The 24,250-nt window shown below is 38.6% G+C and overlaps 1 protein-coding gene across 1 annotated transcript in view; it reads left to right on the plus strand.

Moving 5' to 3' along the window:
• Window positions 1-3,240: 3,240 nt before the first annotated feature.
• The window catches only part of ACADL (acyl-CoA dehydrogenase long chain), a 34,873-nt gene continuing 13,863 nt past the window's right edge, over window positions 3,241-24,250 (plus strand). The window contains exons 1-8 of the mRNA XM_031451844.2: window positions 3,241-3,483; window positions 8,532-8,687; window positions 10,610-10,747; window positions 11,895-12,059; window positions 18,135-18,201; window positions 20,658-20,822; window positions 21,638-21,739; window positions 22,047-22,160. Coding sequence (XP_031307704.1) covers window positions 3,410-3,483; window positions 8,532-8,687; window positions 10,610-10,747; window positions 11,895-12,059; window positions 18,135-18,201; window positions 20,658-20,822; window positions 21,638-21,739; window positions 22,047-22,160 — 981 coding nt within the window. The 5' untranslated portion in view covers window positions 3,241-3,409. The remainder of the gene's footprint in view (window positions 3,484-8,531; window positions 8,688-10,609; window positions 10,748-11,894; window positions 12,060-18,134; window positions 18,202-20,657; window positions 20,823-21,637; window positions 21,740-22,046; window positions 22,161-24,250) is intronic.

The raw sequence follows: 24,250 nt of genomic DNA on the forward strand, positions 1-24,250 counted from the left end.
AAGACCTAAACAAGCATTTCTCCAATGAAGACATATGAATGGCCAATAGACATATGAAAAAATGCTCAATATCACTAATTATCAGAGAAATATAAACTAAAACTACAATGAGGTATCACCTCACACCAGTCAGAATGGCCATCACTCAAAAGTCCAAGAACAATAAATGCTGGAGAGGCTGTGGAGAAAAGGGAAACCTCCTACACTGTTGGTGGGAATATAGGTTGATGCAGCCATTATAGAAAACAGTATAGAGATTTCTTAAAAAACTAAAACCAGACTTAGTATATGATCCAGGAAAGCCACTTCTGGGTATATATCCAGAGGGAACTCTAAGTTGAAAAGACACATGCACTCCAATGCCCAAACACTATATACAATAGCCAAGACATGGAAGCAACCTAAATGTCCATCAAGAGATGACTGGATAAAGAAGTTGTGATGTATGTATACAATGGAATACCACTCTGCCATAAAAAAATAATAAAATAATGTCATTTGCAGCAACATAGATGGACCTAGATATCCTTATTCTAAGTGAAGCCAGAAATAGAAAGAAAAATACCATATGATATCACTCATATGTGCTATCTGGAAAAAAAAAAAAAAAAGAGATACACTATGAACTCATATACAAAACAGAAACAGACTTGCAGATTTAGTAAACAATCTTATGGTTACTGGGTAAAGGGGGTGGGAGGGGATAAATTTGGAAGTTTGAAATTTACAAATGTTAGCCACTATATATAAAAATAGATTTTAAAAAAAGTTTCTTTTGTATAGCACAGGGAACTACGTTCAATATCTTGTAATAATCTTTAATGGAAAAAAATATGAAAATGAATATATATATGTATATGCATGACTGGGATATTGCACTGTATTACCAGAGATAGACATGTAATTGTACTTCAATTAAAAAAAAAAAAAAGAAACAATAGTGCAGTCTTGGGACAGGGTCCTGGTTCCTCATGAAGAAATATACATCACAATACCTTTGAGCTCTTCTGTAGGAACTGAGGTTCCCATCCACGTGGAGGGTAGTAACTTCAGGCTGAGTACAAGATCATGGCCCTGTTACCTCACCACCAGCCAATCAGAAGATAGTCTGCACACAGTAGAAAATAATGAAGACTCTGACCCTCTCCCCAAATGATTCTTCCTTTAAAAACCTTCATGGTCAAGCAGAATCTTAGGAGTTGGTTTTTGGACATGAGTTCTGCCATCTTCCCAGGCTGCCAGCCTTCTGAATAATGCAATCTTTCCTTTTCCAACCAACACTGGTCTCTTGAGTATTGGTTTTTGAGCAGTGAGCAGCTGAACCTGAGTTTGGTAATAGGCCCAAGAATCTGCTGAGGAAGATTGCTATGTTCTCCTGCTACACCTGGGCCAGAGTCTGCACTGCAACCCCAGCAACTCTGCCAAGGCCATCTTTGATGCCATCTCCAAGATCTACAGTTATCGCACCTCACCACCTCTGGAAAGAGACTGTGTCCACCAAGTCCAGTGACCTTAGAGATGTGAACGAAAAATACTGCAAGCCATATTAGTAAACAAAGAATGCCGAAGCCATCAAGTCATCAGCCGCTGCACCACCCCCAGTGAAGACAAGCCTGCAGCCCAGCCTCTGCAGCCACTCACAATGGTGCACTCTGAGGGGACTCAGAATAAGAAAGGACAAGATACTGGCCCTAGATAGCTAGATGCTTGTCAAAGGAATGAATTCAATGAGCCCAAATGTTTGCCTCCTCCTGTACATAGAAAAGCACTAAATTCTTTAACTTGAGATGCCTGTTTTTCTTTAAATAACAAGTAATCTTTCATTGTTCCAACTACCTGGTCTTTGTTGTAAAGCTCCTATATATCCTAGCTCCTGCCCTACCTCTAGGGAGCAGTCCCTCAGAGCGATCTGAGAGGCTGTCCTCCCGCCAAATAAAACATAACTCTCAACTTTTAGGCTGTGCATTTATTTCAGTCGGTAGTGCAAAGCCTGCAGTAGAGTCCTGCTGACGAGAACCCAGGCTCCAGCTGTGGCCACCACAGAGGGTTTTTAAACAATAAAAATAAAGTGAATTAATTAAACCTGATTTTTTAAAAAAAATCACCTGAGAGACAGGTTAGCTATACGGATCCTGGACCTCATCATCAGATCTTCCAGTTCAACAAGTGCTGCTGCTGTGGTGGTTCTCAGAGCACACACACTGAGGCATGCTGAAGGACTGCTTGATTATTATCTGCATTTTTTTCAGAGGCTCAGCGGGACTATGCAGAGTAGAGTCTCATTGCTCCATATTAGCAGGTTACTTGATCAGCTAATTATCATCTTGAAAAAAACAAATTTGGCCCCATGAAGCAAGTAAATACCCTAATAAGCACAGACTCCAGGTGGTTGAAGTAGCTTAAAAAGGCTGGGCTAGCAAGTCCAGAATTCTAGCAAGTCTGCATGGAGCCCCATGCTTTCCCTGCCAACTAATAATATTCACCTGCTTCTGTTTGGAATTAATTTTTTTAAACTTCTTTATATCATCCATTCAGTTAGTTGTTCTTGTATTCTAACACAAGTGTCTCTTTTTTACTTGTACAATTTCAGGCCCTTGATAACTGTCCTCAACTACCAGAATGGTCTTAATGTCCCGCTTTACCTCCTTAGACATTTACTCTGCAAACTCATGAAAGTTCAAAAACCTTCAGAGATTTCCTATCACCAAAAAAGCTCAGACTTCATTAAATTGAAATGTAGATTATTAAGCAGTATTCGATGACTTGCGGTGAAAGGAAATGGCAAGATACAAATTCAAATCAAGTTCTACTGGAGAACTGAACTAAAGTTTTTTGAGTACTGAATATAATTTAATTTTTTTTTCCCAGAAAGTGGCCACTAGTTTTTGCAAGGAAAAAAACAACAATAATAATGACACACTTCTTTGGAAATAGTGTTTACATTACCATCTATGTGAAGTAAATCAAGATCCAATTTTACACAGTAAACTTCATGTTTAACTGTGGATTTGCGTTTTGGGCCTATTTTGAGGCTCCCATAGCTTACATCCGTTTCTCAAAGCAGTTCAGGACAATGAAAAGAAGTGCTTAGATAAGCAATTAACAACGCCGCAGGGAAAAGCAACAGTTTTGCTTTTAGATCTTTCGATTGGTGAGACTCCAGAAAGGGGCGTGTTTCAACCCTCCCCGACACTCTGCCCGCGCGGCCACGGTGGGTCACAGCTCCGGGCTCTGGGCTCCGGAAGGGCCGCCGGGCCGCGTATATCAGGGCGGCTGCGCGACGTTTTTCGGGCGGGACTGCGCGGAGCAAGGTCCAGGGACAGTCCGCTGGCTCAGAGCTTCGCCCTGCCCGCCTGCAGTCACCGAGAAGGCGCGTCCGTCGCCCCTGCCGCCCCTTGATGTCCCAGCCATGGCCACACGCCTCCGCGGGGCCCTGCGCTTGTGGGGCGGCCGCTCTGCGCCGCCCTGGCCGCGGGTCGCGAGGTGAGTGCCGGCCCGGCTCCAGCTGCGGGGCCCGGAGGCTGCCGGGCCGCCGGCCACACACCCTTGTTGGGGGCCTGGAACCCGGCGGCGCGCGCGCAAGGGGCTGGCGGCGGGCTGAGCCTTCAGGGCGAGAGAGGGTGGGAGAAGGGGCTGGGCCTCGCCCCGCCGCTCCCAGAACCTGGGTCTGACCCACTGCGGCGGGAGCGGGGCACCAGTCCATCAGCCTCCACGCGGGGACAGCCTAAAGCGAGGGCGGTCGCCAAATGCTCCCTCTGATGCGGATCCGGCCCGTCTTGATCCACCGCCTGCAGTAGGCACGGCGAGCCTGCATTTTGTAGAGTTCCTGCCAGGCGAGCGTAGTGGGGGTCCCTCCCTGGGCGCTGTTGCCTGAGTGAAGCCACGAGCTTTGGTTCAGTTGAAACTGTGGCAGAAGGCACCTCCCCACAGTGGACTTGGGAACGGGACCCCACCGCCTGGCCAATCTAGAGAAAAGCACGGGGCACCTGCAGCGACGCCTACCTGGAGAAGTGTCCAGGGGAGGACAGCCGGGGACAGGAGAGACCTGTAACATCCCCATCAGACAAGGGAATCAACCTGAGATTTAGAAAATTCTTTAATTAACTAAATGCAGAGAGTTTCTAAGTGGCTCAGTGGCTTTTAAGGAAGTGTTTATGAGATCAAAAGCTTCATGTACCGTCTGACACATAAAATCCAGTTATTGGATAAACAAAGTGGAAGGACCGAGGATTTCCTATTTAATATGAGTGACAGGACGGATGAATTAGCACATCGCAACATTATGATAACTGTAAGATGCTATGGGAGCCAGGAAACAATATTCCTGCTCCTCTGAGGAGAGCTGGGAAGGCTTCACCAAGGAGTGACTTGACTTTGGATACACGTAACTTTTCTAAGCTCTTCCCTGGAACTTCATAGACAGGGATGCTCAAGAAAAAAAATTTTTTTTAAATTCAGGATTTCTTTGTTCTCTTAAAATTAGAGGTTTCACAAAAATTGTTTAAGTGGGTTGTAAGTTTGGACATTGATACCAATAGATGTCTACAAAACTGGAAAATTTGTACAAATATTTAGTTCATGTAAAAGTAACCCATTACATGTTAACATAAATAACATTTTTGTGAAAAATAACTGAGCAAAAAACCACTGAGAATAGTGACATTGTTTCACATTTTTGCACATTCCTTAAAGTCTGGTTTTATAAAAGACAGCCTGATTCTCATATCTACTGCATTGTGTCTTTTGTGATAAGTTATTTGATTAAAGTATAGGAAGAATATTGGTGACAGGAGGATGTGAGGGACCCTATGAATAGGTCAGGAACTATAATTTTGTTTTAACAGGCTCCTTAAACTTTAATGTGCAAATGAATCACTTATGAATGTTATCAAAATACAGTTGACCCTTGAACTACACGGGTCGCTACGTGAATCGCTCGGGTCCACTGACACAGGCATTTTTTTCAGTAAATACTGCAGTTACACAGTCCACGTTTGGTTGACTCTGAAGATACAGAACTTTGCTCTGAAGGAACAGGTTCGTGCATGGCCAACGATAAATTATAAGCGGATTTTCACCTGCATGGAGGGTGGGTACCCCTAACCCCCATGTTGTTCAAGGGTCTACTGTACAGATTGATTTAGTAACTCTGGGATGCAGCCTGAGATTGTGTATTTATAACCAGCTCCCAAGTGTTGCCTGAAGGTGCTGGTGGAGACCAGCTCCTTTTTATAATGTAATTGAGGCTTTTAAAATAATGGTAATAATAATCAGAGCCCAGCCTGTTAGATTGGTAGCAGTTTAAGGTTTCAGGAAAACAATGGCCAATTTATTCAGTATAGATTTCCTGGTTTTTATAGGGAGAAAAAGGGCCAGTTTATTTAATACAGGTTCCTTGATCTTTAAAAAATAAATGTTTTAGCAAACTTTCTGCCAAGGGTTTTTATTTTCTTCCCTCTGCATATTCTCTCGAACATTTTTAACTGACCTGAAAGTCTCTGTTCTTTCTAGCACTTTTTTCACTTTCCTGTGTCTTGGTGTTTTACTTAGAAATGTTCCACAGGTTTCCTTAATGTAACATGGGATACAGGATTTTAAAATCCAGACAGACTTGAACGTTAAGTTCTGCTCTGTTAGTTACCAATTATGCTGACAGATGATTCAGTGTCTTATAGCCTGTTTTATAGTCTCAGCACACTTTTCCCCCTGAGGAAAAATCCCAAGTATGTATGGATGTGTGCATTTTAAAGAAATTGGAGCCAATCATTTCAGTTATAGGATAAAGTAAATTTTAGTCCGTCTGCTTGCTGTAACATTACAGTGGGCTGCAAGGCCCTCACGTCCTGGTCTGTTACCTCTGACCTCGTCTACTGCTCTTCTCGCTCAGTCCACGCTTATCCACACTTGGCTTCCTTGACACCATCCCACATTACAGCCTTTGCTCTAATTGTTCTCTTGTCCTAAAAATCTTTTACTCCAGAAACCTCCTTGGCTGACTTGATCACCTTTAAGCATTTACTCATCTCATTTTTCTAATTTAACCTGCGCTGTCTTTCATACTGCAGCCTCTGTCCCTGTCTCGTCTCCGACACACTCTGAACCCTGCTCTGTTTCTTTTCCATGGTACTTGTCACATGGTACCTTCTAACATAGTGTATATATGCTTCTTTACTGTAGTTAGTATTTATAATAATTCAGTCTCTCTTAAAAGGTAAGCATGAAGACAGTCATCTTTTTTTCACTTGCTGCTGTATCCCAATTTACCTGAATGGTTCCTGGTACATATTAGGCACTCAGAAAGTATTTGTGGGCTAAATGAATAAATAAGCTATTAAAAAATGATGATTCAGATGACAGAGTAGCAAACCAGAAAAATGTCTATGAAGGCAGATGGCAGACCAAGTATAAAAATTGTAATGTTAAATGTTCATAACTTAAGGTTCTGAAGGTTACCACTTAAAAAGCATCTCAGATTGTATTAACAAATAAAACTCAAAAGTTGCCTAGGAAACATAAGCCTAAAGCAAAACGACACAGAATACATAGTAAGTGTATTAATTAGTTTAGACTGCCAGAACCAAATGCCGTATAGACTGAGTGGTTTTGTTAGGCAGTTAGATAGAAATGAGCACCGGGCAGGGGAGAGGAAGTGGAGAGGAGCAACCCAGAAAATAACAGCACACCTGTGCTCAGGATAAGGGGCTCCAAAAACGTCTACTTTCTCTAAATGAGGGCCAGCAAAGAAGCCGGCCAGAAGGACCCGGCTTAACTTGACCTAATGCTCATTATAATGTAGTTAACATTGCATTTTGAGCTCCCTCCCATAGGTTTTTCTGTGTGCACCATGGGTAAAAACATGCGTAAAAATGATGGGCTTGCCTGAGCACAAGGAACATGAGCCATCAGTCAGCCTGAGCACTCAAAGAACCTGAGCTGTGAATCAATCCATCAATCGCAACAACACCCTCTAAGCTGGGATGGAAAAACAGGGGTGTTGCCGTCTTTCCTCTCTTGGATTGGCCCACTTCCCATGCTTGGGATGTACTGTATTTTACTACCTTTTTACTTTGTTAATAAAATCTTGTTTATATCACGCCTTCCGTCTCTCATTAAAAATTCATGGTTTTCGGGTGACTAAGAACTAAGGTAACTCTTATTTTCCTCCTCCCGGTAACAACAGAAATCTGTTTCTCGTAATTCTAGAGGCTGGAAAGTTCAAGATCAAGGTGCTGGCCAATTACAGTTGCTGGTGAGAGCTCTCTTCCTGGCTTGTAGATGGCCACCTTCTCCCTGGGTCCTCACATGGCCTTTCCTTGTGTGCACACGGGGAGAGAGAGCTATATCTCTCAAGTTTGCCAAGCCTCTTGGTTTAGAACTCCACCCTTACGACCTCATTTAACTGTAATTACCTCCTCAAAGCCATATCTCCAAATACCATCACATTGGGAATTTGAGCTTCAGCACATGAATGAGGGGTGGTGTGTGTGTGCACAATTCAGTCTCTAGTATTAAGCTAAGATACATAAACTAGAGCAAAATAATCCATTTCGGGGGGAAACAAAGATTGAAACAACCTAATTGTCAGTAAACCAAACTGGGTCTTTTCTGGACTAAGAAGGAGAGGAAGAGACAGGGAAGTAAAGGGAAGAGAAAAAAGGAGAGGGAAGGGAAGGGAAGGATCAGGGTCCAATTAAGGAAGAGAAAACCCCAAAACAGAGCTCATGCAAAACAGAAAAACATCCTTCGGCAATATTCGAATATATGATAAAAAGTTTTTTAGATATGTGCTTAAATATGTTCAAAGTGGTTCATAGATTTTTCAAAATCTTTTCAGGAGTATCCTAGGGGGGATAAATCTGAAGACCATAGAACAAAAAACTACAGAACACTCTTTTTAAGCTTTAATGCGGCAGGCGGGGAGAGGAAAGGTGATTATCTGATGATCTTGACTAATTCTAGACTAATCTTTACAGAAATTGGTGGGCATTACGATTTTGATTTACACCCAGATTGTACTGTGGCAATAAAATCAACACAGTTTGCATCTTAAGCACCTGCCATTTGAAATTGTATGATTCTGAATAAAATATTAATGGGGGGTTACATTATTTTAAACATTGCACATGACCTGAAAGCTTACCAGTATTTTTCTTTTGTAGTGTTTGAACCTTACATTATTTAATTGCTATCATCTGACATTACTGTTTTGCCTCAGCACAAACGTGTGGTTAGTTCCAGGCATGGTGTGTTCTTTATAGGTTTGGAAGTAAAGAGTGAGGTAGTAAGGGTAAACTATTTCTTGATCTCATCTAGGTGAGGTAGATCCTAAAGTGGTGATCCTCAAATTTGAGCAGATTTGTCGAATATCAGACTCTTTCTACCTGCCTCCAAAGTGTCTCTGAGGAAAAAAAAAAATCAGATTTTTTCCATGTCATTCAATAGAATTAATTTTCCACATTGTTCGGTGACATTAATTTGGATATGAAGAGCAACAATTTACTTAATTTTCTTAACGTATGTATATTTTTAAGATGTTCTCATTCCCGAGGGGAGGAACGTCTAGAAACTCCTTCTGCTAAAAAATTAACCGATGTAGGAATTAGAAGAATCTTCTCTTCAGAGCATGACATTTTCCGGAAAAGTGTAAGGAAGTTTTTTCAAGAAGAAGTGAGCCCTCATCACACAGAGTAAGTGGCACATTTTCCTTTAAAGTAATGTACATCAGAAGTACAATAAGGACCATTTCCTAGAATGCTGTGTGTTGTTTTATAGAAAAAAATGCCGTGTTCAGTGTTCTATTAACATTTTTACCACTCTGCAGTAGAATAGTGTAAGATTACGAGATTCTTAAACTAGTTCAAAGATTTTTGAATTGTAAAGCATACAGTGAAAAATATGTTGACCTAAAACAAATAGACTGCCAGTTATTTCTCCAGCAGAAAAAAAATGGGTTTATTCAGTATCAGCAGAGAATTGCAATTGGGGGTCTGCAACCATGGCAAGACACGTGCAAGTTCCTTGCACAGCAAGAAAAGGAGAATGCTTTTATAGAGGGGAGAAGGAAGTTGGGGAGGGCTAGAGTAAACGAAGAGTCCAGGGGTTTTCAGTGGCTGAGTCCTTGCCAGAAAAGTACCTGCTGGGCTCTGCTATTGTCGCAGGGTGTGAGAGCTCCCCTCTGGTACCCTGGAGAGTCTATTTTATTGAACTTTATTAATTTTTTACGAATAGGAAAATCTGAAATTTTGCAACATAATCTAAGAATAGTGTCTTTGAAAACTCAGGTTAAGTGGCAACAAAATATTTGTCAATTCCATATTCTTTCTTTTTCTGCTTCATGAATGAGTTAAAATACATAAAAGCTTAAAAGATCAGCATAGTGCAAATCTTGGCAGGCAATTGGCTACCTTAAAGCATTTTCATTACTAGATGAGCCATTTATTGATTAAATGGTTAATTACTCATTACCTACTTTATTTACCAAAAAGCTGTTATTTCTATTAAAATAAGATTTTGCTATGTTTTCAAATTTCACTCAAACCAGTATTTTACTACAATTAGAATTTTTTTTAAATGTTTAAAGAGCTTCCATTAAGTTTTTATCATTACTTTCTTGGTAAGAATGACTGAAATTATCTGAAGTCTTATGCCATGGCTGGTCTTTGGTAAAAAGCAACTAGCTTCTTAAAGATAAAAGAAGCATAGTATACTTCACTCTAGGAGAATCTTTTTTTGTTTATTTCTTTATGATTTTAAATTTTGTTTCAGAAAAATTGTTGGTGAGGACTTGAAGTAAAAATGATAGAAGTTGACAAATTTGGGGTTGATAATAAAAATATTTCCAAAGCTACTTTAAGCAGTAACTACATCAAAACACACATGATAATCAAACTGTTTCTATTAAAATTTCTTAAAATATCTGTGTTTACCTTTAATCAGTATCTTCAAATACCACTTACTTTACTAGCTGTATCTAATTACCACTTAAATTTTTTTTTTCAGATTATTTATTTTTAGCTGGTCATCTCTTTCCTCATACATTCTCATTTTTGAAGAAGAAAAGCAAAGTTTGCACAATCTTACTCAGATATCTAATCTTTTTAGAAGTTCCTTTGACAGAGCTCTGCTGTGAAATGCATCTGCTCTTCTGTTGTTCCATTGTTTCTCTTCAACTGTGATAAGGTTACCTACTCTTTTCAGCTTTTACATATGTTCCTTCCATAAGTTTAGCATTTTAAGGAAATATGCAGAGAGTAATTGCCTTTACAGGACAGGTTGGGCAAATTCTCATGACTGTCTGGCACAACTAAGCTTGCTCCCTAGAGTACCAGCTGAGGGAACCACATCCATGATACCAGTGGATATAATTTGCAGGTACAATAAATCGTCAAGGCTGGGAGGACGGAGGGGAAGAAAGTGGCAAATATGAAGAGAACAAGAAGGAGAAGAAATTATAAAAGTGTCAAATGCAAGTAGAAGGGTCTGGCCAATGTTGGCAATTACCTTAAATTAAGGGCACATGCCTGCACAAAATCATTCATAAATTCATATTGTGGCCATTTAAATAATACGAAAAATGTTTTTCTGATTTTTTAAATGTCTGTCTTTTTAGATGGGAGAAAGCTGGAGAAGTGAGCAGGGAGCTTTGGGAAAAAGCTGGAAAACAAGGACTGCTGGGCATCAATATTGCAGAGCGTCATGGTGGCATTGGGGGGGACTTGTACTCGTCAGCTGTTGTTTGGGAGGAGCAGTAAGTATGGGAATCTTTGAAGCTGAGCCTAGTTTTGTCAACTCACCTTTCTGAAATGATGATTTTAAAATGCTTTCTAATCTTGTAAGACTGAAAATCCCCTTTCAAGTTGTTAAAATATGTGCTTCATTTCTAATTGACCATGTGGTTATTTTCCCTCTTTTAAAAAGGTATTTGAAAGAGAGTGGAAGAGTGGAAAGATTATTTCTGTCAAATATGCTAAGTGTTTCACATATAGATTTCAGTTGATAAGTGGGCAAAAGATTTAACCAACAGTTTATCAAAAAAGAAATGCAAATAGGTTTTTTAGGTGAAAAATGTCTATTTTTACCACCAAGCAGATGCAAAGTTTATCCTTATTAGTCAATTATTCTGAGTACCTATGAAAGTTAATGAAAATGAAAAATCATAATACCCAGTGCTGACAAGCTTGTGGTGAAAGTGACATTATCATATAGTTTTGGTGGCATTATAAATTATAACAATGCTTGCATTGGGGATTAAAAACATAGAGGTATAAAAAACGAAAATATTTCTGCTCTTTGATCTAGGATGCCATTTTAGGGAATTTATCTCAAAGAAATAATTTAATAGAAAAAAATAGCAGCTATGTACAAACATCATTGCCATGTTAGATCATAATCCCCCAAATTTGGAAGCAATCTAAATGTCTGGCAGTGGAAGAATGAATAAGTAAATTATAGTAGATAAGCAGTTTGTAATATTTTGCAGCTATTTAAGATTATTACTGTGCCAAATTTTATAAGTACACAATTTACACTATGACTGCAACTATATTGGAGCATGTATTTCCTTTTGGCAAAGATTGTTTGCCAAAATGAAAATAGTTACTGTGTTAGGGTGATACAGTTGTAGATGATACATTTTTTAATGTTTTATGTTTCAGTTCATTAAATCCATGTTCATTGAGCTCTGTGAGAGCACTGTTACTATGTTAGAGCCAGAAATTAAAATGTTATTTAACACAAAGAGCGAAAACCTTCAAGAACTTCATAAGTTTGTAGGGAGACAAGCTATTCCACATAATGTGAGAGGACCTTTCGTCTTTTTCTAATTGAGAATCAAAGAAACTAAAAAGTATGAAATATCTATTTTATGCTTTAAATTGTCTTTTTTTCTTTCTAAGGGCATATTCGAATTGCACAGGCCCAGGTTTTAGTCTTCATTCGGATATTATCATGCCCTATATTGCGAACTATGGCTCAGAAGAACAGATTAAGCACTTTATCCCCCAGATGACTGCAGGGAAGTGTATTGGTGCCATAGCAATGACAGAGCCTGGGGCAGGAAGGTAAAGCAACATTTGGTTGGTTTGGAAATCTTGGAAGCAATGCCTTAACAGCAGATATAATCTGAGTACCTGAATTATGTAAAACTCTCAGCAATATGCTAAGAGGAATACAAAAAGAAATACAGCATCACTCACAGCTTCAAGTAACTTCACATTCCAGTAGAAGAATAAGGCCTTATCATAATGGTTAACAATACAGCAGATTGTATTAGAGGTTGAGTTTGAGATATTAACATAGTGTGATACAAATAAGATATTGAGATGTGAGTTGAATTTGGAGCATGATGATTTTTTTTTTTTGAAGCATGATGAATTTTAGATGTGGTGTGATATTTTACATGGAAATGTGCAGCAGGCTATTAAAAATATGAATTTGGAAGTCTGGAGACCAGCTGGGGTGGCAACAGGTTTTAAAAGCTATGAAAACTGAAGCAATGGAACTGAATAAGATCATGTATTTAGTCATTTGATAGTTACTTAGTAAGTGCCTTCCACATGCCAGGTATAAGGAGGGGAACAACACAGATCCATATCTGTGTGGATGTGGTGTCTGTGCTCATTGAGGAGAATGACAAGAAACATATAAACAGATATATTTGCTATTACAAATTATGATAAGTACTATGAAGGAAACAAGGTGCTATGTTAGAGACTCATGGTGCATGTGTGGTTGATGGGGAAGGGAAAAAATGAATTTAGATGCTGGTGTTAGGAAAGACCTATATAAAGTGATTCTATTTGAACTGAGACCTGACAAATGAGAAGTTTAAAAGAGGGAGTTAGATCTGCCTTGTGGTGGGACCTGGTCCTCATGGGGTAAAGTAAAAGGATGAAAAGGAGATCAGAGAGGAAGCCATGGGCATCACTGTTTCCTTTGGAACTGTCCAAAAGATGTAGTGACAGAGACAGGAAGACTGAATCTGAAGGAAATCTAGACAAGTGCTCTGTCATGAGCTCAAGGTGAAGTGAGTTTGAAAAGGTGACAGGATAGGAGTGAGGAGTTAGTCGTGCCAAGGCCACAGAGCTGTTGAGAATTGAGAAAAAGTCATGGCAACCAATGGTGGATTTTTTTTTTCAATGGTGGATTTTTGTATTGTGATTTCAGGAGAGAGGAGAGGCAGAAGTTACTTTGGGAAGGGAGTAAGATGGGTAGTGAGAAAACAGAGGCAGAGAACACAGACTAAACTTTTTCAGAGTTGTGTCATGAAAGGAAGCGCAGTGAGGAAACAGCAGTTTGACAAGCTAGCATGGCCAGGGAAATGGCTTATGTTGACGAGAGGAGTGACTTACAGGCCAGTGGGAAACAGGCAGTATGGAGGGAGAGCTTAAAGATGTGGCAGAGCAGTGATCTAAAATCCAAGACTTGTTTCTGCAAGATCAGGCCCTAATATTTTAATTTTTTCAACAGTGTATTTACTTTTAAATGTCTTAATATGTCATAGTGTCATTTGGCAATTTGCTTAAATTCTATTTATTTTTCCCAGTTATAAATCTATGATTAAAGGCTAACAGAGATACTTAATTTTGCCAAACTAAACAGGTTTTACTTCTTTTGCCTAAAAATGTGACCTAAAAGAAGTAGGAATTTAATTTCCTTCCTTTGCTTTTGAGATCATTCTCTAAGATAACTGGCTGACTGTCCAATATTTTGATTGCATCATATTAGTCCACGATCAGAGCGTTTTTGTTCCAAACCACTGCATTTCAGCTCTCAGCTGGAGGCGAAAGAATCAGTGGGAGACCTTGATTTATTGCCAACTCACACGTACAAACAAAGGCTTGCTTGTTTTGTGTTTTTAAAAATTCTCTGTGCTCATCTGTGATTAGGTACATGTTATTAAGAAGGAAACTGAGAATGAGAATGGAATGGAGGCAGGTTTGAGGGGTAGGTTGGTGAGAGTAATTCAGGGAGAGCAGATCCGTCAGATACTTAGAGAGAGAAGCGGTGGGGGCATATGGGTAAGAGAGTGCAAGAATGGAGGAAAGTTGCAGATGAAGAAGAGTATCAGAGTGTTGGTGAGAAGTAAAGAAAAAGCCTGTGGGAGGGAAAGAATCAAGAAGATGGGATGTGGTTAATTTTTACCTTCTTTCAGAGGTTCCCATTGATTTGGCCTTGGTTCTTGCATTGATTTGACCTTCACGGGAAAAGGCTGAGTTTGCTGGAAAAGATGCAGGCTTTCACTGGCCCTTTCCCCTGTCATGTACATAGGATACTCCATTATGTATAGTTACATGTGTTTGTATGATACCTTAACATTTTATGTGCATGTTGATTTTCTTATTTGCTATCATAATAACCCATATGAAATATAGAAATATCGTGATCTCTACATAAGGGAAGGCAGAAAGTGAGAAACAAAGTATTTTAATCAAACGCATAGTGCAAGTTGGTAACTGCATCGGACCCAGGGTGTTCTGACATCAGCTATGTGATTGTGGGCAAAATCTCTGAGCCTGGGTGCCTATAGCAGAGAGGTCAAGAAAATGATAATGGAATTATTGTAAGGGTGTGATTTCTTGCCAATACTAAGTGGTATATTTTAAAACCATTTTTTACTCTTTCGTATTTACCATTCAAAAGTTGTTTTAAAAATCCACAAACTGAGCTGTATCATTACCTTCATTACCTTTGATATGTCCCTGTATAGAAGAATTGTTTCAATAAACCGTGCATAGATTTTAGCAGTTGATACTTCATACTGGCATATGATGAAAATTCTGTTGGAATACAACAGCCCGCAGCTCTAAAATGTTCCCTATGTGCATCCTTCCTTTTGCTGAAAACTAGGCTTCAGACTGATTGACAGATTTTTGTCATTTAACCTATCTTTCAAATAGGTGGCCTTGTTTCAAATGTTGATGTCCTGAAGACCACCCCAGGTTCAATGATCTGCTGGGGAAAATCACAGGATGCAGCATATAACCGTACTCACAGCTATCATTTATTACAGTGAAAGGATACAAAACAAAATCAGCAAGAGGAAAGTTCTCATGGATTTAAATCTATTGAAAACCATGAGCAACTAACTTCTAAGAGTCCTCTCCAATGGATCACATGGAACTTGCTTAATTCTTTCAGCAACAAGTTGTGACAATATATGAGAAACATTGTCCACCACGGTAGCTCATTAGAGAGACTCAGTGCCCAGCGTTTTACTGGAGGCTGGTCACTGAGGCACCCTCTGCCTCGCATGTACCAGAAGTTGAGATTTCCTGAAAGAAGGCAGGCATTCAGCGTTGACCATACTGTTGGCACCAACAGTTTAGGCCCAGTGTGTCTCCTGAAATCCAAACTCAGACATGCCAGCCAAGAGCCCACCTTGCGGTCAGGCCCAAGGCCTGCTATTTGCTCTTTTCTGCATATTTAACATTTTAAAAATGTGATTCAACAAATGCTTATTGAGTGCCTGTTATGTGCAAAGCAATATGCTAGGCGAGGGGCATGTAAACATGATCTTGATATACACTGTGTCCTCAGAAGGCTTGAGTCTGGTATGTGGGGTAGTGGGAAAGATAAGAATTTTTTATTAAAAATTCAAGGTAAGATTTTAAGAAAGTGTTTTTGTTTCTGATGGCTTCTGTAACAAATTACACAAACTTGGTGGCCCAAAACAACAGAAATTTATTCTCTCGAAGTTCTGAAGGCCAGAAGTCCAAAATTTGAATCAGTGGTTCCAAATCAAAGTATCAGCTGGGCCTCAGTCCCTCCAGAAGTTCTAGGGAGAATCCATTCCTTGGTTCTTCCATCTCCTCAGGCTACCGACATCCCTTCCCTTGTGGCCTCATCACTCCAGCCTCTGCATCTGTGGGCACGTTGTAATATTTCTCTTCTGTCTGTGTAATTTCCCTTTGCCTCTTTCTCACATGGACATTTGTAATTGTATTTAGGGTCCATTCAGATAATCCAAAATAATCTCCCCATCTCAAGGTCCTAAATTAATCACATCTGCAAGACCCTTTTCCAGTATAAGGTACCACAGATTCCAGAGATTAGGACCTGCTCTATGTGAGGGTCATTATTCAGTCTGATATGGAAAGTGATTTTAAAAAGTGCCATGGGATATATAACATAAAGTCCTTAGACAAAAAGAAGAATCAGAAAAATTTCACAGCAATAAGTGATATGGACTATTTATATATGATGCTGTTCATTGTAGGATATCTATGAAAATTAGAAGTGGAAGCTACCTGAGTCTTCAAAAATAGGAGATTAAAAAAAACTTGATGAATCCAGTGCATTTGGTTTCAGGTCTCTTCCCTGTCCTATGGTCACCACTGAGTTTGTCAATATCCTCCTTAATTGCTAGTTTTAGAAATCATACTTTATTGCTGTACAGTGTATAAAAGAAGGATATCAGATATCACCCCTTTGGGTTCTCAGTGGCTGTCATCACGGCACAAGATCTGGAAAAGCACGGGGCAGTAGTCGCAAGTGGGCAGATCATGGGACCTGTGGGAGCCCAGGAATGTGTTTAATTTGGTTAATCTGTTTAATTTAAAAATAAACCTTGAACCAACTTTAAAAACCAGAGAAGTGTATGTAAACATTCATATTTCTGGCTTTTCTTGAAACTTTGGAACATCTGCCAATACTGTGTTCTTGTTTCTGTTTCCTTATTCTTTTTAGCAGGGGAATAGCCCTTTAGATGGAATATTACTTAGTCTTGTAGATGCACCACTACTTCAGTTGTCTCCCTGAAACCGAGATCTGTTGTCATTTTCCATCTATTACTGAATCTTACCTGCTGTCTTTCCTACTGTAAAGAAACCTCTTTCTCTTAAAAGTGTGAAAATGAAAGATAAATGAAGAAGGCTGCCATGTTTTCAAAAAGTGAGGTGGAATGCTTGTTTGTGGAAATAAAGCATATTCTTGTGTGTTTAAAAATCCATACTATTGGATGTCCATGGAGAATGTCATTCTAAGTGAAGTAAGCCAGAAAGAGAAAGAAAAATACCATATGATAGCACTCATATATGGAATCTAAAAAAAAAAAGAAGGCAAATAAACTTAAGCAAAAAACAGAAACAGACTCATAAACATGGAATACAAACTTGTGGTTGCCAGAGGGGAGGGATGTGGAAAGGGATAGACTGGGAGTTTGAGATTTGTAGATACTGACAGGTATATACAGCATAGATAAACAAGTTTATACTGTATAGCACAGGGAAATATATTCAAGATCTTGTAGTAGCTCACTTTGAAAAATATGAAAATGAATATATGTATATTCATGTATGACTGAAAAATTGTGCTGTATACCAGAAATTGACACAATATTGTAAACTAACTCAGTAAAAAATGTAAAAATATATATATATATCATACCAAAGCCTTATGAAATTCTATGCCACTAGTAAAAATTATCTTATAGAAAAACAATAGATATTATTAAGAAATCAGAATCATATGTATGGTTCCAGTTTTATAAAAAAATACACATATGTGTGTATCTGTTTCCGTAGAAAAATACTGGGAGGATATATTTTTAAAAGGTTCATTACAGGAGGTAAAATTGTTTTTAAAATTGTTTTCCTAGTTTGTCTAGATTGTTGTCTGTGTTTTTCATATTTAAGTTGTAGTGATTTGTTTATCTTATATTTAGAAAAATAACCTATTCTACTTTCAGAGCAGGCTTGTTAGAGGAAGTGTCATTTGAGACATAGTCTTTTAAATAGCTAAGCTTTTTGGGTAGAGATAAGGGAAGGAACCAAGGGGAATAGAGGCAGGAAGGTTCGTGGTGACAAGTAATCTGAGGTATGTAGTAGGCCTTGAAGTGTCATCCGAGTCCAGTTTGGGGGTCTTGGATGCTAATTGGGCCTTGTTATGCTCTATGGAATCTGGCTGGTTTATGTAATATCAATCAAATATTCACTTGCATAAATAGTCTAGAATACATTAGACACGATTTTTCAGTGGATTTGTGTGAACATTTCCAATATTAGTTGGATGTCAGTGTTTATAGTGGTGTAACCAGTTTGAATTATCACAATGTATACATACTTACATAACAACACTTGCATAGTTCATTTTTTACCAATTAATACACTTTTTTTTATCCTTTCTTTCAATTACAGTGATTTGCAGGGAGTAAGAACAAATGCCAAAAAGGATGGAAGTGACTGGATTCTCAATGGAAGCAAGGTGTGTAAAGAGGGGCTTCCACAGCCCTCCTCCCCAGGGTCATACCATGGGTAACAGTGCCTGAAAGACTACTTACTCATCATTGATTTTGTCAGATCTAGGGACTCACAGGAATTGAGTTTGCTTGAGTTGGCACAAGTTGACCTGTTTTGTCTTGGAGATAGTAAGAACAGTGCAACATTTATATTATGTGAGATCTGCTCCTCTTCTGTGTTCTGTTTTGCATGCCCCCTCACTAATACAGAAAATGTTTTAGCTTCCAAACAGCCCTTGACTGTCATAATTAAGAAAGAAATCAAAGAAGCCTTCTCTTACAAAGAGAATTAATTCCCTTATAACTTTATTAGAAAAGAGGATCAGTCATGGTGGAAATACTCACATTAGGTATTAGTAACATACAGGTGTTAATTCCTGGATGCCGTGTGATTAAAAACAAATAACAAAGGCTCTATTTCAGCAGTTCAACTGTGGCAGCTACACAAAAGGTCGTTATTATCTTAGAAAGGTAGGAAGTTGGGAGACCTGAATTGTTTTTGAGCAAGGGAGTGGTGTAATGGAAAAACGCTGTAGAGAAAAATATTTCTACCATGATGTATAGAAATTTTTTGAGGAATGTATTTTTCTCATTTATTCAACAAACATCCTTGAAGGCCTCCTACAAGACAAATGCTATTCTAAGCACTAAGGGTAGATATGTGGATAAGAAATAGTCCCCACCCCCAAGGAGCTCCCAGTGCAGAGAGATGCTGAGAGTCGTTTATTATTATAACCATGGCACCACTGTTGCCTCCATTTGCTGTCACGTAGACAACAGTAATATCATTGACCCATTTCCCATTATTTGTAAGTATCAGTGCCCTGGATTTTAGAGCTTAAATCTTCTTACAAAGGGGACAGATGGCAGGTGATGAGAGTAACCAACACCATTTTATACCCATACTATTTCAAAGGGACAGAGACAAAATTAGGTCATTTGAATACAGTTTGATAAATGCTAAGGTGACGGTAAATTCAGGGTGCTATGGGAGCACTTAACCCAGCGGGAATTTTGGAAGACTGGAAGAGATGACGCCTGAACTTAGTCCAGGATGAGTAGGCTTCAGTGTAGCAGAGTTGGGAAAGGGCCTCCCAAGTAGAGGAAATAATATTTCTAAAGAGCCATAGGTAAGGACGACCTTAGAATATTGGGGAAGGACAGCAAGTAATTCAGTAGAACTAACCTAAAGAAAAGGAATGAGGGACAAGTGGGACAACAGGTAAGGCAGGACCGGTAAGCTGGTGCCAGTTTGTGATGAGTTTTATATGTCCTGCTGAAGTTTAGAGTTTATCCTGAAGCCTATGAGGAGCTATTCAGAGATTTTTCAAATGTGAACACGGTGTGACCAGATTGCATTTTTAAAAGATCCTTCTGACATCGTGATGGATAATAGAGCTGCAGAGAGATCAGTTGTAGGAACTTACACAGGAAATGAGGAGGGCTGAAAAAAGGTAATGGCAGTCGAAGTGAAAGGAGGTGAGTAGACTTAAAAAGTATTGGAATAGATTAGAGAGAAGTAAGTGTTGAATTGAATATGGAGCAGGATAACATGATTTATTGGCAGCATCCACTCACAAAGGGAACACGGACTGTTATGCAGAATTAGATAAGAGTAGGGGTGGGAAGGAATGTGTTCCTTGAGTCATCAGGTGGAATTATCCAGAAGCAGACCGGTATACAGGTCTCAAAACTAGCAAGAAATCTGGCTAACATAAAGATTTGAAGTCATCAACATACAGATGGCAACTAAAGCCACAGAAGTGGTTGAGATGACCCAGGAAAGATACAGAATGAGAAGATAATTACTAATATTTGCTCTAGGTATGTTTATTTTCTGAATAAATATTATCTAATAAACTAATATCTCTTGTTTAGTTTGTTTTATCTCTCCTTAATCAGTCTCTTCCTTATTTAGGCCATTTGGAAAGAAGTAGACCTTCCATCATGAAATCAAAAGTATGCCTTTTCAAAAACTAATGAAGTTGAACATACAAATACTTGACTAGTATAGTGCCATTTACAGCAGATTTCTTTTTCTTGTCTGACGCTTCTTTCTAAAATACAGTTTAGTATTTTTATAGGAACTTTTGTTTTAGTTGGAAAATAACATAATAACTTTATATTATTATTATTTACAGTATTAATAGTGGGAAGAAAATGTGTAGGGTTCATTCTTTGACCCACTGGATAATTTTCCCCCTACTCTTTAATAACCTCATGAATATCAACACTGTAGATATGAATATGATATATAGATATGTATGAATAATCAATACTGTAGATATCCGGAGAGAGTACACAGAGAGGTGTAAAGCATGTTTTGTCTGGTTTAGTCTTCTTGAACATACTGTCCCCCAGTCCTGACTTATACGTGGACCTGAGTTATCGCGAAGCATGCAGTTTACTTGGACTTCTGCAGGTGTTCGTCTCAAATGGGTGGCTGAGTGACTTGGTGATCGTAGTGGCAGTCACAAATCGTGAAGCTCGCTCCCCTGCCCATGGCATTAGCCTTTTTCTGGTGGAAAATGGGATGAAAGGATTTATCAAGGGACGAAAGCTCCAGAAAATGGGACTGAAAGCCCAGGTAAGTCATAATATAAATTTGTATTCATAACATAAATCACTTATAAATATAATTCATATTATTATAAATGAGTTTACTCAGTCACGCTTTATATATCGAACTATGTATAGCACAATCATACCGTCCTATGCTGGATTCTTAAAATATACATTTCAGAAATGATAATGGAGATTTATTCCACCGTTGTGTAGCTATGGTCAGCAGTGACAGTGAATCGGGGTATTGTAAAAATCTGCTTTAGAAATGGCAACATTAACTGCATGATAATAGACCCTCTATTTCTGAGATTCACTAAAGAAAATTATGAAATAAGAACAGAAAACATTTTTATACTATTTGATCATTGTCTGGTAATTTTTTTCATTACCAAAAAGAAAAACATGTTTTACTTGATATGCATTAGAAATCTGTGGTCCTTGGGAAGAAGGATATAGCTTACTGGCATAGCACATGCTAGTATTCACGAGGTCCTGGGTTCAATCCCCAGTACCTCCAATAAAAAAATAAATGAATAAATAAAATGAATGTGTTTTTAAAAAAGAAAGAAATTCTTAGTCCTTAATACCTACAGAGCTGGACAGTATTAGAGCTAGAATGACAGGGCATTGCAGTGGGAAAACCACTTTTGGAATCTGATGGACCTAGGTTTGAATCCTTGGTTTACCACTTACTAGTTGTTTTCATTAACCACTCCCAACTAGCTTCCAGTTGGTTTGGTTTTGTTTTTGTTTTTTCAATGGAAATAATAAGCTCCTCATCAGGTTATTGGAAGATTTCAATGAGATAATTCTGTACTCAATTGTATGATCCCTTAGGATACTGCAGAATTATTCTTTGAAGATGTACGGTTGCCAGCGAGTGCCCTACTTGGAGAAGAGAATAAAGGATTCTATTACATCATGAAAGAGCTTCCACAGGTCAGAAGTATTACAGAGTCTGTCTTGTGATTAGATAATGGACTGGAATAGAATGATGGAGAATGATAAAAAGTCCATGCATAAAAATTGTGATATAGCCAATCACTTGAGTATAACTTGAAGTTGTAAAAATATACATATATGAGTTTTGTAGGCTGGACGTGTGAATAACTTAACTATAAAGAGTTAAGAAATAAATTAACCTTCAGTCTTATAAAGATTATTTATGTGATTTATTATCACTGAAATCCTGTGAAAATCACTTGTGTAATTAGAATAATGTTCAAGACCTAATTTTGGGTTCTAGGAAAGGCTGTTGATTGCTGAGTTGGCAGTTTCAGCCAGTGAATTCATGTTTGAAGAAACCAGGAACTACGTTAAACAAAGAAAAGCTTTTGGGAAAACAGTTGCACATATACAGGTAAGCTTATTCTTATGGTTTAGTATTAGATAATGTCAAAGTCCTCAACCTCTAATGGATCTAGGCTCAGCATGAACAGGGAGTAATTTTCATGTAGGTGATATTAGAATCCATGGAAGTGAGTGAGATCACTGAGGATGACAGTAGAGAGTAAGACAAAAGAGATCCTAGGACAGAGTCCTGAGAAAAAAAATTACAAGATTTAGTGGTAAAATAGGAAGGGAAGAGCCTACAAAGACAACTGAGATGAAGAGCCAGAAAGGAGGCAGCAAATCGGGCAAGTATTGTTGCAGAAGCCAAGGGAAAAGAGGATTTCAAGTAGATAGGAGCTACTTAGAGAGAAAAGGAGATGAAGGTCAAAGAGTGCCCACTGGATATGGAAGTTATTTCATGAGAACCATTAATGGACTGGTGTGGTTGCCAGACCAGAGTGAGTAGAGGAGTAAATGGAAATAAAGTAAAGATACTGATGGCTGGGGACTGTTTCCTGAGTTTTGCTATGAATGGTAGTTGAGAAAAAGGATGGTAGTTACTAGGAGGCAAGAAGAGGAGGGTAGGGAGGGAAAGGGGGAAGTGTTTGGAGATCAAATGAAATATTTGGAGATTATTAAATTTTTGTTATCATTAGGATGAGAATGCTGGAGCATATTTCAATACATAGAGAAAAGATTTAGTAAAGAAGGAAAGATTGTAGGTATGGAGAGCATAATTAACTGCATGTGATCTTTGAGAAAGTGTGAGGTGTAGGTGCAAAGCACATGGAAAGGTAGGGCTCCCCATCCCAACAGGAGAGGCCCCTCCCCCACTGAAACAGGGGGAAAAAAAAAAGAGGAAAAAGTGGGCAGGGGTTCAGCTATGTTGGTGGAAAATTGCAAAAGCTCCCTTCCAAAGACTTCCATATCTTTACATACCAATAGGGAAGAAGGAGATGTGAGTGAATAGGGCATGGAGGTGTCTGAGAAGAGATAGGAAGCTTTGAGATCTTAGAGTGAGAGACAGAACTGACTAGAGACACAGGGTAAGCTTGCTGGTGGTAGTGAGGACCCAAATGAGGTTAGTGATCATGAATTTTTAGTGACACCTGCTTTTTTGTGTATTAGCTTTTACTAAAAGGGTTTTGTTACCCAGGTTCAAGCACAGAGAAGGTGGATGATTGTGTTTCCACTTCTTGAGTTTTGCCAGGAAGTTTAAGGTATTTGCAAAAGAACGCAGTATATGGTAGCCATAAAATGTCAATCAAGTTTTGGGCCCTCTAGTTTCTTCTTGAATGAAGGAACACTATAAACAGTGCAGTCATCAAGAAACCTGGAGTTGGAAGTCTACTTGAAGAGTTTTAAGTGGAATGTCTCAGCTGAAAGGCTTTGTAAAGGAAAAGGGAGAGATGCTTTGGTAGCTTTCCAGGACAGCATTAAAGAAATTAAGTAAAGGTGTGATTTAAATCCTATTACAGCTACTTAACTCTCTGTGGACTAGGCAAGTTGCATTATCTCTTCAGAAGCATTTTCTTATTGTTAAGATGCAAATAATATCAGTAGCTACCTCCTAGAGTTACTCTGAGGATTAGGTGAGATAATACACATAAAGTGCTTAGAATATTGCCTGGCAAAGCAAGCTTTCATTAAAGTTAGCTGTAACAGTTGACCCTTGAACAACACAGGTTTGAACTGCCTAGGTCTATTTACACACGGATTTTTTTCAATAAATACATTGGAAACATTTTTGGAGATAAGGGACAACTTAAAACTTGTAGATGAAGTGTGTAGCCTAAAAATATCCAAAAAATTTAAAAACATATGTCATGAATGCATAAAATATAATCAATACTAGTCTATTTTATCATTTGCTACCATGCAATATACATGAATTTATTATAGAAAGTTAAAATTTATCAAAACTTAATACACAGACCATACATGGTACCATTGGTTACACTAGGCTACCATAAAGCAGTTGCTGTTTCTTTACCTATAAGTAAATATGAATTTCTTTTGCATGTAATCTTTTCAATTTTGCTGTCTAGTGTTAGTAATACGTATAACATCTACTTTTTTGTATCCTGTGAGATAATATTGCTATAGACCCTGACAGAC

This window comes from Camelus dromedarius, chromosome 4 (genome assembly GCF_036321535.1).
Source record: "Camelus dromedarius isolate mCamDro1 chromosome 4, mCamDro1.pat, whole genome shotgun sequence".
Taxonomy (NCBI): domain Eukaryota; kingdom Metazoa; phylum Chordata; class Mammalia; order Artiodactyla; family Camelidae; genus Camelus; species Camelus dromedarius.